The 14,309-nt window shown below is 35.7% G+C and overlaps 1 protein-coding gene across 1 annotated transcript in view; it reads right to left on the bottom strand.

Moving 5' to 3' along the window:
• The window catches only part of lrp1bb (low density lipoprotein receptor-related protein 1Bb), a gene marked incomplete at its 5' end in the record, with an annotated part of 305,396 nt that overhangs the window by 84,364 nt on the left and 206,723 nt on the right, over positions 1-14,309 (bottom strand). The window contains 8 exons of the mRNA XM_079617452.1: positions 1,453-1,584; positions 1,780-1,905; positions 4,571-4,711; positions 10,902-11,051; positions 12,415-12,509; positions 12,762-12,936; positions 13,529-13,756; positions 13,884-14,015. Coding sequence (XP_079473578.1) covers positions 1,453-1,584; positions 1,780-1,905; positions 4,571-4,711; positions 10,902-11,051; positions 12,415-12,509; positions 12,762-12,936; positions 13,529-13,756; positions 13,884-14,015 — 1,179 coding nt within the window. The remainder of the gene's footprint in view (positions 1-1,452; positions 1,585-1,779; positions 1,906-4,570; positions 4,712-10,901; positions 11,052-12,414; positions 12,510-12,761; positions 12,937-13,528; positions 13,757-13,883; positions 14,016-14,309) is intronic.

Here is a 14,309-nt window from a genome sequence, read left to right as displayed (position 1 = left end):
TGAAGTACGCTTTAATCCAAGGTAATGATTTTCTTGCTAAATTATTTATTGACAACAGCACTATACTACTACTATTAATAATTAGCGCTTCACATATGGAAGGGGGGAATCTCCTCAACCACCACCTATATAAAATAGTATATACTATATACTATTATAGTACTATATAATAGTACTATACTATTATATAATATATAAAACTACTATATAACAGTACTATACTATAAAAATATAGTACTATATAAAATAATAATAATGATAATATTAATAATAATTATTATTATTATTACATATAATTATGTTTTGAATGAATAATAATATCATATCATATTGTTATTATTATTAATAATAAATATTATGCATAATTTATTTATATTATTTTTAAAATAGAATGTAAATATTAACATAATAAGATAAAATATGTAAAAAGATATGTTAATATACATGTTTTAATTGATTGACAGACCTAATTATTATTATTATTACTAGCAGAAGTAGTAGTACAGTAGTAGCAGTAGTGTAGTGCTATTTTTCTTTACATAATTTAAATAAATAAATACAATAACAAAATATAGAATATATTTATTAAAATAAAATAAATATGAATAATTACAATAATACAAATAAATGCATCATATCTTACAAACAAGTAAATACATAGATTAACAGTAACAGTAACCTCACATCGTCTGTATAGCGCACTTATCCTTTGCATCAGCTCTAAACTGAATGGAATGCTATATGGACTGTATTTTCACCACAGTGTTTGTTGGTTGTTTGTTTATGGGAGAAGGAAAGGTCAGGTCACATTTGAATGATTACAGTAGGTAGTCTGTGCTAATGCATGCATACGTGTTTGCATGTTTATGGAAATGTCTCATAGTATTGACTGTTAGAACGATAATTTGGTACCATCACATGTGGACTGCCCCCTTGACGCTCACTTCATTTATGCCACTTGTCACCACAAAATGATCCACCGAAACGGGCTGAATAATCTTGCATCAGACCACTGTCAAATTAACCTCATTCAGAGAATGAATAATGCATAGTATGACAACAACCCCTCAACACCATCAGCTTTGTGATCTCAACACTACTTTCGTTTGCTAGATTATCTACTACTGCTTTCTGTCCCTTATGGTTCTAGCTACAGTATGAGATACAATAGGGACTATTTATCTGAGTTACTGTTTGCATCAAATTGTTTAACCAATCTGAGTGGTTTATCTCTTCAACATGTGATATACAGTCTTGTAGAGTCCCTTCTGATCTGGTATGTAGCTAATACAAAAACTGTAGATCTGACAGCAAACAACATTTTTAAAAAGTAATGCAGAGAAAGCAATACATGCCTTATCTTTGTTGTGCACACAGAGGATTCAGAGAGTGGTTCTAGTGAACAGAATAGAAGATAGCAGGGCTGAATCATAGCAAGTGCAGTGTTTGTACCTGCATGAAAGTCCACGCCAACGGCAAACAAGGTGCCGCTGATGGGCATCAGTGTCTCTGCGTGGTCACTGGGATCCAAAGAGATTCCTCGTATCCCCTCATGAAAAGAGTACATCAGAAAAGAACTCAAGCCTGTGATAGACAACAGCAAGCGAGAGATGTTAGATTGAGGTCAAATGAACGTCACACAGTTTTCTTTAGACGCCTTCCACACAATAAAACAAGTAACTAACTGAAAAAAACAGACATGAATTGTTGTTAAAAGTGAAGAAAACATTCATGACATTCCTGCTAAACACAAGGACACGTGTCACGACTGCTGCCTACCTTCGCAGGAGAGACGGTCACTGCGCAGGTTGTAGCCAATGGTGCAGGCACATGTACGTGTGTTTTCAGATGTGGGCAGACAGAGCTGAGAGCAACCACCATTATTTAACTGACAGGCATTCCTACCTGAGAGACCGCAATGAGAGGAGACAACATGGTGATGAAATTGTCTTGAAAATAAGTCTTGAAAACTATTTGTGGAGAGTGGAGACAGTGCTGACTGTAGTTGTTGGGCTTCTCCTTCTCTAACACTTCTACATTATTGCAAAAGAACTATTCCAAACCATTTTGAAAACATTTATATTTCTTAAACGCAGAAATGTGATGGGTGAAGTTTGTATTCCAATCTACTTGAACAGTCAGATGAAACTGGAAAAAATGAATGACTTTTATACATTTCCTGAACCCCTTTAAATCTCCCATTGCTCATACAAACAATCTCTTGACATTGTATGACCCTTTTATATTGCGTGACAACATTATGACAATTTTAAACATTGTCATTATACTTAAGCCAAAGCAAATTATTAAAAATGTATCAGGAGTAAAATATATAATCTCTATTAAATTGTGATACATGTCCACTAGTTTGAGTTTTGTTGGTTTTGATATCTGGACTGTTATTTCGAAGTGTTTTTCTGTTTACATTGCTCCCAGTGTTTACTTGTGATTAACTTTGTTCCCATAGTTAGCCTTGCTAGTTTCTATAGTTTTTTGTATAGTTTATAGTTTTCTAGTTTCTATTTGTTTGTTTGGTTGTGGAATAAAGACTGCGATTAGATCCCCGCCTCTCTCCTTGTCCCTGCTAACTTGACAGTGTGGCTTATTTTATACTTATTATTATTGCTAATGTGTACATTACTGTTCATACGTTTGGTAAGAGCATTACTTATGCTCACCATGACTGCATTTATTTGATCAAAATATTGTGAAATATTATTATATAAAGAACTGTTTTCTATTTCAATATATATTAATTGTATTTTATTCCTGTGATGCTAAAAGCTGAATTTTTCAAAAAGCTGCTATTACTCCAGTGTCACATGATCCTTCAGAAACCATCCTAATATGCTAATTTGAAGCTCAATAACTGTTTTCAACCAGTGACTTTTTTTGTGGAAACTGTGATACATTATTTTATTATTACTATATTATTGTTATAATTTATAGGATTCTCTGATGAATAGAAAGTACAAAATAAATATTTTGTAAATGTATTTATTGTCACTTTTAGTCAATTTAATGCATCCTTATTAAATTAAGTATTAATTTCTTTCAAAAAAGGAGGTAAAAACATTTAAACTATACAGTAAACCTGAAGAGAAATATTTTCATTTGAAAGCCAATTGACAAATAAACTGCTGTTCTGATATCATTCCAAAAGCAATTTCACAGAGATCGTTATAATAAAAAACCCATGTCCTACTGTTAAAAACTAGGGCTGTCAAAAGAATATAATGATAATGTTTAATATCTTTAAAAAGCTGAATGAAACCATCATATCAAAGTTAATATGTTAACTTGTTCAATTTATATCTTAAGTTCCGAAATAAGGTTTTTAAAAATGTTTTTTTAACTTGAGGAAATGAGGGGTTAGAAATCATGGGGCCCTCAGGGGAGATTAGGCCCTCCATTGACTCAGGGCACCCTGTGCTAAGCCCCCTTTTCGGGTTTTCAGAAATCTCTTTAATTTATTTGACTTTGTGCAATCCATTATCCCTTCCACAAAATTTCCCAAAATTCTCTGTTTCTGAGGCATGTAATTTACACTTTTATGAACGCAATATATTAACAAGCTCGGTCACATTGGTCTGATCGTAATTTGGAATATCTCCCTTCATTTTATGAAAGGTGTCAGTGTTGCCGTCAAGTCAAGATGACTTCACACTCTTCCCGGAAGTCTTACTCTCGTCTTAATTGTATAACTGAAAGTGAAGGGGAGGGAAACTGCACCACTGTGCATTGGCACAAGCTTTCACGGAAAGCTCAGCTTGCACATCTACGACAGTAATAAGACAGCTCCGCATTATGAATAGAGAGGCTAATTGCTGCCGGAGAAATTTGGTGGCTGGATAGATTTACATTTGAGCCCGTTTAATGGTCATTTCTTATTCAAGTCGACAGTTTAGTGGGATCCACAGCAATGCCGTTAATGGATCTGCCATTAGTGTGAATTATTTGCAGAATAACTCACAAAATGGAAAACCAATATCTGAATATATCTCTGCTTAGGAAATATCTCTGAGAGAAAACAGAAAACAGTTGACTAATTTAGAGCTACTGTAGCAATTTACAAATAAATTAAACAAGATGGTATAATGCTCAAAATGTATGGCCTTGTTTATTTCAGTACATTTGTTTTTATATGCTACTTAAAGACTCTCAATAAAAAGTGTGCTGTGGCTTTTAGTCTATGTCTGTTCATTTTGAGGCGAATCATTGCTTGTGAGCCCTAAACATAGACTTAATTCACATATATATGCATTTAAAATGAGAAATATTTCTCTCCTAGGAAAACGGGACTTTTTTTTTTTTTTAAACATTGATGACTCATATTAAACTACAAAGATCCAAAGTCCAAACAAATGCTCTGTAGAATGGTGATGTACTATCAAGTAGCTAAATCATGCTACGTGTTTGTGACTCAACTAAAGCCTACAGGCTAAAAGCGACAACATATGCAAAGCACGTCAACACTGGAAAGAAATGCTAAATCCCTTCAGTTAGTCATTTCAAAGACAGTCACTTGTCAAAGTATTTTTGAGGCAACATTGACTGTATCACGGCACACCTTTCTGACCATCTCTGTCGTAGACCTTCATGTGTACCACTCCACTGGTCTTATTGCGCAGCACCACCGGGTTACGTCCATCCCGTTTGGCGACCGTCCCCAGCTGAGCCAGATCGTCATCGGCCCACCACAGCCTGCCACCTGGAAAAACAGATGAATTATTTATTTCCCAAAGTCACAGACCCAGTAGGTCTGACTGCCAATGGAGGCACATGCCATTATCATTTGTTTGTCCTTTTTATTCCACACGCATATAATCCGGTGGTGTGCTGTGCTCTTTTTCGGTGCCAAAACTATGCTACGCTACAGTGTACGGGTGGGCGAGGGAGGTGGTTGGAGAGAGAGAGAGAGAGATAGAGCGAGCGAGCGAGAAAAGTAAAGAGATAGGACTTAAGCATTATGCATGTTCCCTTCCCAGTGTGAGTCAATGAGGCAGAGCTCAGGGCAGCCTGGCTACGTGCCCTGGCTGAAGACAAGGGCTCTTCATTCACAAAGCCATCAGAGTGCATCTATTCTCACAGTGGCGCTGCAGCTAGCAAGCCCCTCGTGTTGTTTCCGCTCTGTAAGGCTGAGTGTGCCACAAAGGGCCTCAGAGATTGTCCTTGGCTCCGAGCCTAGACCATATCTGTCTGCTGCAGGAATACAGGAGACAGTCGTAGCTGTGCAACCGTAAAATCAAACGCATATTTGTATTTGTAAAGAAGGATTGAATTAACCGAATGACACTGAATGAAAAGGCTGAAAAATGAATCAACGAAATCAGTTTAATCACAGTTCCCATCAAGAGACCGTTAGCATGCTCACTTAAAAATAACCAAACGAATAACCTAAACTATGGGGTGGTATTATAGCACCTTCCCAACTGTGGGTTATTTTAACCCAATGCAATGGGTTAAACTCCAGTTGGGTTAAAATAACCCAACAGTTGAGTTAAATATTTATTTTTTAATCATCAAGGATGCGTTAAATTGGCCAAAACTGACAGAAATGTATAATATTTCATTATAAATATCTATATTTCAATTAATCAAAGTATCTTGAGAAAAAAAGTATCACAAAAAAGCACAACCGTTTTCCACATTGATAATAAGAAATGTTACCAAATCAGCATATTAGAATGATTTCTGAAGGATCATGTGACACTGAAAACTGGAGCAATGATGCTAAAAATGCAGCTTTGCCATCACTGGAATAAATAATTTAAAAATATATATTAAAATATAAAACAGTTATTTTACATTATACTACCATCTCACAATATTAGTTTTACTGTATTTTAAATGCAGCTTTGAAGGGCATTAGAGGCTTCTTTTAAAAAATCGTACCGACCCTAAACGTGTATACAGCAATGCATTTGTACATCTATAAATGTCACCCTAAAAAAGCTGTCTCTGTAGGCAGCTCACTTGGTTTTAGAACAGAGCAGTTGCCTACTGCATGATTAAACTCTTATATGTATGCAATGAGTACAAGCACAAATATTTTTCAACAAGATATTAATGTCTCCTCCATAAACCAGAAACAAACAATAGTGTCATTTAGGCCACAGAGAGTCTCCAAGCAGATATTTGCTTTTTGTAGTGAGGCCAGCTGTGTATAAATGACATCCTACCCTGAGCAGCCAGTAGCGTATTTGACATTCAAGATTGCTTGCATAGGTCATCACTGCAGTCAATATTAATCTTTACCTGTCCAGGGTGAGAGACATCAATGATTGCTTCTGGGTGTAATGTCCATTTAAACTGTTTGATCACAGAACAGCACAGGTCTTAAGGTGACACACAGCCCACTAAACAGCAGCTTGCACTTGCCTGAGTGGTCACATCCCATTAAAGATTCTACCAGGAGGAGGTGGCAAGACTGAATCCTGTCAGGAAAATTGCTTTCATTTCTTCAGTCATCATGCTCTTCAATTACTGTTTCACGCTCTAATAACGGATGTGACTTTGATGCAAGGCGGCCATTGGATTTTTTTTTTTTTGCTTAATAATGATGCCGCATCTTTCAAACAGCCGCCGCTTGTATCGATCTCCTGATCATCTGTCTCTGCCGAGTATATTTCCCTGCACAGCTCTCTGTAATGATAAGGCCTGTCCCTCAACACATACTGCAGGGTGGTTGATTTTACCGTGCCGGGTGGCTGAAATCATAAACCATTTCCGTTACAGCAAGACCAAAGTAAATTTACGGGGACATCAACTGATAGCATGTTATACAGGTTAACCTTGGCAAATGCCCTAATTTATGTTGCTTTTGCTAGGAGGGAGATAGAGCCGATAGAGACTGGAGATCTTATCCCCCATCATCACACGGAAATCATACAGCCTAATAGAAAAGTTTGTTTCCTTCACTTTCAAAACTATGAACAGTCAACCTGTAATTTTGAGGAGATAAGCGGATAATAAGCAAACAACTATAATCTGTGCCAAAAAAGGAGAAGAAACCTGCCTGCAAAGCTACCTGAGAAACTATGCGCAAGTGTACCTAAGACAAAAGCTGTTTTAAACGCAAAGGGTGTTCATAGAAAATATTGATTTGATTCAGTTAATAAAAGTTAATTGATGAATAAAATCTATTTATGACATTACTTTTTAAGGATCCTTACTTTACAGCATTTTTACACAAGTGCCTAAAACTTAACACAGAACTGTAGTTTTGCAGGCAGGTTTCTTCAAGCGTCTTGGAGACGTTGCCACAGTTCTTCTGGATTTAGTCTGTCTCTTCATGTAATCACCGACAGACTCGATGATGGTGAGATCAGATCTCCGTGTGGAGCATGCCAGCTGTTGTCAGACTCCTTGTGCATACAAAAATATCACTAGATTATTACAATTAATGGAAAAAGGAATGTTTGGAAATGTGAACTGATATTTCTACTGACACACTACAGCAAAATATATAAATAACTGTCTTAAAAAATATTTGGGGTGAAAATACTAACGTGCCAAATGCTTTTGCATCTTATATATATATATTTATATGAAGTATGTATGTGGCTGTTACACACATTTTTGACTTGTAGTGCACATGAGCTGAAGGGGAAGTAATGTATTCCAAATTTTTCCTCTTTATGCTGAATCTGACTCTTTGTTCTCTGATGACATTCTCATGCTGCATATTAATATATACCATTCTTTTAGATCTCTGTGGGTAACCTGCATGGCAATGTGGCGTATGCATTATAAAAACACAGACTGCCGGTATTTGAAAGAAAAGCAGTGTTTTGTGTGCTTGGAAGGGATAGCTGTCTTATCATATAAGTATACGTGCAGAACCCAGTCTGCTTTACTTATTACACAGATAACATCAATCACACTGAGACTCTTTCATCTCCTCGCCTTGTTTCCTTTCGTATTCACATTGAGGATGTGATTACTTTATATTTTATACTTTATAATCAACTGCATAAGCATGGTAAGGTAAATATGCTGTACATCTGCAAGGCATTAAGAGAAGGAAATGATCTTATGCCATTATTTGACTGGTTCATATTCAGCATGGAAGAGGGAAACATGGAATTCTAAGTGAAATTCCACTCATCATCCACTTATACACCAACTCAAGAGACTGCGAGATCATCCGCCCACCTGCATATGTGATCGGCCCCTGGCTATTCAGGCTCTAAGATGCCTTTATAGAGGTGTCTTTCCTTTATAGAGGTGTGAGCTTGAAAAAATTGTAGAATTGATCCATAATACCAGTGGTATGTGGTGAATACTGTGTGTGTATATATATATATATATATATATATATATATATATATATATATATATATATATATATATATATATATATATATACACACATATATACATATACCACTGTATATACTGTGTACAGTGTATATGTTTGAGGTCATATAAGATTTATTTTTTGATAGTAATAAATACTTCTATTCAGCAAAGAAGCATTAAATTGATCAAAATAAATACTTTTGCATTGTTACAAAAAAAAAAATCAATTTAAAATAAATCCTGTTCTTTTGAACTTTATATCCATTAAAGCATTATATATATATATATATATATATATATATATATATATATATATATATATATATATATATATATATATATATATATAAAAACATTAAGCAGCACAACTGTTTTAAACACTGATAATGAGAATTATTTCTTGAGCACCAAATCATATTAGAACGATTTCTGAAGGACTGGAGTAATGGCTGTTAAAAGTTGAAAACTTTGCCATCACAAGAAAAAAAAAAACTTGTAAGCATAAGAGACTTTAAAAACATTTTTTAAAAATGATAGTGTATACACACGCACACTATATGGGCAGTACGGACAAAATCCGCATGGTAAAGAAAATCTTATCAGAAATGTGATGCAGTATACAACTTTCTACTAAAATAATCAACCATCTGCATTTCTGTATTCATTTGTTGCACTTGGAACTATTTGACTCATATCCTATAATAGTCTTCCAAGAAAGAGCATAGCAAGCATTTTCAGTACAAACACAAGCAAACCCCCAAAAAACATGCATACCATAAACACATCTCTGGCAGTTTGTCATACTATAAACGAGAAACATAACTGTCCACCAAACATATAGGTTTTTTCAGAAGTAATGGAAAGCATTTCCTCAATGGAACAAAGGCCTATTAATTGTGATAGATAGCGGCTACTGAATGCATCATTTTGCTGTACAGTGCTACTTCTTTGAAAGTAACCCATTAGTCTTTGTGGCAGCCTGCATTCTGCTCCCAATTTAATAATGACTCAAACTTTGTTTAATTAAAAGAGTGTCACCACTTCTTACAAATTGCATTTGTTTTTTCAGCTCATCATAGCTGCTCTAAAATAGAACGTGACTATAGAGGTTTTCCAAAGATTAATACCTTTGCAGCATGCAGACAGTGTAATCAGTTAAAACTGGGGTTTAGGGAAATAAATACATGCTAATGAATAATTAACAGGCATAAGTTTCCACCCACAAAGACAGACAGAGAGTAATGTGAGAAAACATGTCAGATGACATCTAAAACAAGAGAGTGTAATACATTTAGGCAAAGAGAAAGAGAAATGGTCTAATATAAAAAAGTAAAAACGCACAATTACAGGATTTGCTATTTACTGCTTTCATTTGAAAGTTATGCAACTCTCTCCCCGTCATGCTCTCCAGCATGACTGACTTCTTTATAAACCCTAGAATTACAGCTTCTGGACAATGTTTATAGTTATAATTTGAGTCATACCAGTAGGCCTAAAGTGTGTGATTAAAAATTGCATTGAATAAAATGGATATCTTCCAAGACAGCCTTTATTAGCTTGGTCTGCATAAAGCTAAATCAATCAAACTTCTCCACTTTCTAAGATGTATGTTTACGCTCCTCAGGGAACCAACATTTGGTCTTTATTCTCATTCCATAATGGGTTTCCTAGGGCTAAACGGAAATTATTAAATCTATTTTTGACAAAATGCTTTTATTTTGTCAGTCTTTACCAATCTGAAGCAAAGTAGCTGTAGACTCACAGTGCAATACTTGATTATCGAAAAAGTCTAATGTATCATCATACTGTAACTAATTCTGATAAATTACTGCACATTTTGACATAAAAAGACCACCTGACCAATATGTAACATTACCAACCACAGTTTGTTCTTTTACCCAGACATTTAGGGATAGTAAATCATGACTCGTTTAAATACTGGGCCAGCAATCTCTGTGAGCAGAACAGAAATGAATGGAAATGTACGTTGTCTTTTTTTATGTATAAAATAAAGTACAGAAAAATAAACATGGAATAAGGGGAATATACAATCCTTATCTAGTCCAATGATCTATTATCAATTATCTAGATCTATTATCAATTATCTAGTCCAATTGCTAAGTGCCTTAAACAGAAAACAGAACCTTTACAAGATCCAATGACAAAATCTTTGCAAACTTTGACAAAATCCAATAACCAGTTTTTCTTCAGAAAAACTCATTGTTGCAACCGGGTGTCTTTTAAACACAATTTTGTTTCTGATAAAACTGATAAATAGCAGCCAGCTGCTAACCAACCAGATGGTCTGAGGGCATGCCATGTGAGACTAACTTACACATTCTTTTACCACTTTTAACGTTCACTTATTTTTTCTTATAAATGTGCTCCTCATGGTGTGCTGTTACCAAAGCAACAAAGTCCAGTAATTTCGTTCAATATTCTCCAACTCAAACTAATTAGAAAAACAAATGAAGATAAAATATCAGCCATATGCCATCAAATCAACATGTAAGCGGTCATTTTCTTAAGGTTAATGGTGGTTAACCTTTGACCTGAGCCTGACTAATGAAGAAGGAATTAGATGCTATATCACTTACCCATGACTGCTAGAGCCGCAGCTTTAGTTAAGTCCCTCTTCATGCTTTCAATGACCTCAAAGCCACTGCCGTCCAGATTGCACCTGTTGATAGTCCCATTAGCAGAACTGATCCAATACATCTTCCCCGCTGGAAAGTCAATCGAAAGTCCTGAGGGAAAACAAGAAGTCAGTTAGAAACTGTTGTTTGGAGTGCTGGTATGAAATCCTGTTCAGATCATTACCGGTACATTACAAATACCTTATATATCCTGTATATCTATCTGTGTGAGTGTGAGATGTTTTTTTTTACAGCTTGAAATATAGTTGCGACCTCTTTGAGACACACTAAATCACTTGACTAAAATGAATCTCTGTCTAAAACCTGTTTCAAAAGTGGAAACGGCGAGCGTTTGACAGAGTGGGAAAATTGATTGTGACAAGTGAAGGATATTTCAATTGAGTGTCAGGACAGCTTTGATTGAGAGAGGGGCTAGTGCATGATATACTCCCAACAACAACAGACAAGTCTTTTAAACTCTCACACATCTTTTCCAAGACTGCCTCTAAAACAAAAGGATCATCTGATTTGATTATCAATGAATGTACAGGCACAGGGGTATAAAAAACTACAGAGGAACCACATTGAGCTGGAGGATGGGAGCTGTGTAAATGTTCATATATGGATGGAATCAAGAGGCCAGGTATGCACAAACTTTGTAAATCAACCTGTTAAACCACAATTTTTTTTGAGTCCTGGTTTTGTATTTTGTAAGGCTGTGGAAGTGAAATGTAACATATATGAAACTTATATCTGTCACGCGTCTAAGAACCAAAAGAGACTTGAATCAGGAAATCTAACAAAATAGTCCTTTAAAGGAAACTCGAATACACAGGAAGGTTGCAGGTAACATAAACACAACCAACATTGACTATGACCGACATTGAACTGAACCGTATTTATACACCAGGAAAATTAGCTAATTAAATGACAACATTAACGAAATGACTAATCGAACGAACTGAGAAACTAGGTCAAGACAAACTAAGAACAAATAAAACTGATGACAACAAACTGAAAGTCCGTAAGCATGACAATATCCTCAAAGCCTTTAAATTCAGCAGCAGTTTATAGAAACCATTGACTTAAGTTCAAGTTTTCAATGATTATATTTAAAGGTAATTAACTACAGCAATTGCTTTAGATCAAAACTATAGGGATGACTAATCAGAGGTCTCTTCACAAAGATAATAGTTGTGGCCAGTTACATTTTAGACTCAAATGGATTTCACTGCCTGTTTTAAATAAGTTACGTAAAATTGTTTTTCTTATATTTCGTGTAGTTTTCAGAATAAAAAGTACGATTTTGTCCTCAGAAATGTAATAGAGTACAAGCATTTCATTTAGAAATTTTGAAAAACAATTACTCATGTGCTTTAAACCCCTGTGAATGTAAGAATTGCGAGGGAATCAAAGAGAGAAAATTGACAAAGTAATATTGAAGCTTTCTCTTATAGACTGAAATCAGACATACCAACTGGTTCTCTCTGGTTTTGATGAAGAACTTTCCTGTTACTTCCATCCATATTGGCTACGTTTATTGTACTACCATCAGTCCAGTAAATTTTTCTAGACCATGAAACAAAAAATAACATTTTAGGTGAAACATTTAAAATAATTATTGTGGTTTGTATTTAAGGTAGTATTTCATATATTTAAGAATATATTATTAAGAAGAAGAAGAGGAAGAAAATAACATGTATATTAATTTATTCAGATATTCACACCAATTAATAAGACATTTCTGATAAGTATAGGCAATAAGAGCAAACAAAAATCGTTTTTAATCATACTTGCAATCTGTCCATGTGGGCTGCTTACCCTTTGGCTGGGTGCACAGTCAGACACTTTGGTTTATCAATCCCATGGATGACTGAGGTTTTTAGAGATCCGTCTAGTCGGGCAACATTGACCTGCGTCTCCTCGTTCTCAGAGCTCAGCCAATACATGTTCCTTGAGAGCCAATCTATTGCCAGCCCACGGCAGTTTTGAATATCTGCACGTAGCAGAGATAGCCATTAACACAGAGGAGCACATCACAACAAGCCTCATGGGTGACTGCAGCACTTCTGCGCATGCTATAATAAAATGTTGTGTGCAAATAACTTGCAAAAGCACATGCTTGGCATGCTAATCAGCTTGAGAAGGTTTAATACATACACTGTGCTTGATAACAGACAGCACTTAAGAAAATCTACCACAGTCTACATCTCGCACTACTTTTGCGTTTCTTAATGCATTTCGGAGAAGCAATCCCCAGAGAGCTCTCCTAACACGTAATATATTATTTATGTTCTACCACACACTCCTTCAACCGTCATTTTTTGAATGCAGGCTGCCTGTGAACACAGTCTTCTAGTAATTGAAAAAACAATTTAAGACTGAGTGTCAGCCAAATAAAACGGTATTTCAGCTCAAACCTACAACGTGGCAGCAGGAGAAAAAATATAACACAACTTATTAACAGGCAGCACAGAAATAAAATAACTCTCACAGGTGGTGTTTATTAAGAATAACCTTACACTAACCACACAGAACATTTAAAAAAAAGATAGAAAAACATGCGTTTTTGACCTGTTTTGACTCACCTCCGGAAATGACCGTTTGAAGGCCTGTTCCGTTGATGAATGACCGCTTTATTGTTTGAGTCTTAACGTCCGCCCAATATATCCTTTCCTCAAGAGCGTCGTAATCCACCACAGTGACATCATCAATGTCAGGAACCGTCAAAGCAGTCATGACATTCATGTATGGATTATCAATGTCCACCCCACGGATCTCAGATCGCCTCACATACAACAGGAACTTCTTCAGGGCTGATTTGTGTGCCAAAACAATATATACAGTATATATATATATATATGTCAATACTTCCTCTAGAAAGCTCAAACTGATCCATACTTATGTGTGCATGTTCTGTTTTGTGTGAAGGACGTTACTCACCCACACAAGAGCGGTTGTTGAGGGAGAGCTTCATGAGATGAGGACACGAACAGGATGCCGTGCGATTATAATCAATGAGACAAAGGTGGGAGCAAGAACCTCTTCCATTGTTTCCTTCGCACGGGTTTGAGGCTGAAAAACCCATGGTGACACGCATTTAGACCAGGGAAAGAAAACATAACAAGGAATAAATCAATATCACATCTTATGAATTAAGAAGAACAGCTCTCCTAAAAGAAGCCAGGAACAACAGCTGCCGACTTACAACAGAAAAAAAAAAAACTGTTACTGTACAGTCAAACTGACGGAATTACTTTTCTTGATGAGGAGGGATGGCCTTTGGTTTGAGATGTGACAGTTCAGATGTCTATTTAAAAAGGGGAACATAAAATTGGAGCAAAACAAAAGACTGCAATACCAAAGTGA

The sequence above is a fragment of the Phoxinus phoxinus genome (assembly GCF_949152265.1).
Source record: "Phoxinus phoxinus genome assembly, chromosome: 7".
In the NCBI taxonomy this organism is placed as follows: Eukaryota; Metazoa; Chordata; class Actinopteri; order Cypriniformes; family Leuciscidae; genus Phoxinus; species Phoxinus phoxinus.
The sequence above is the reverse complement of the archived record's forward strand: the minus strand, read 5'-3'. Positions and strand labels throughout refer to the sequence as shown.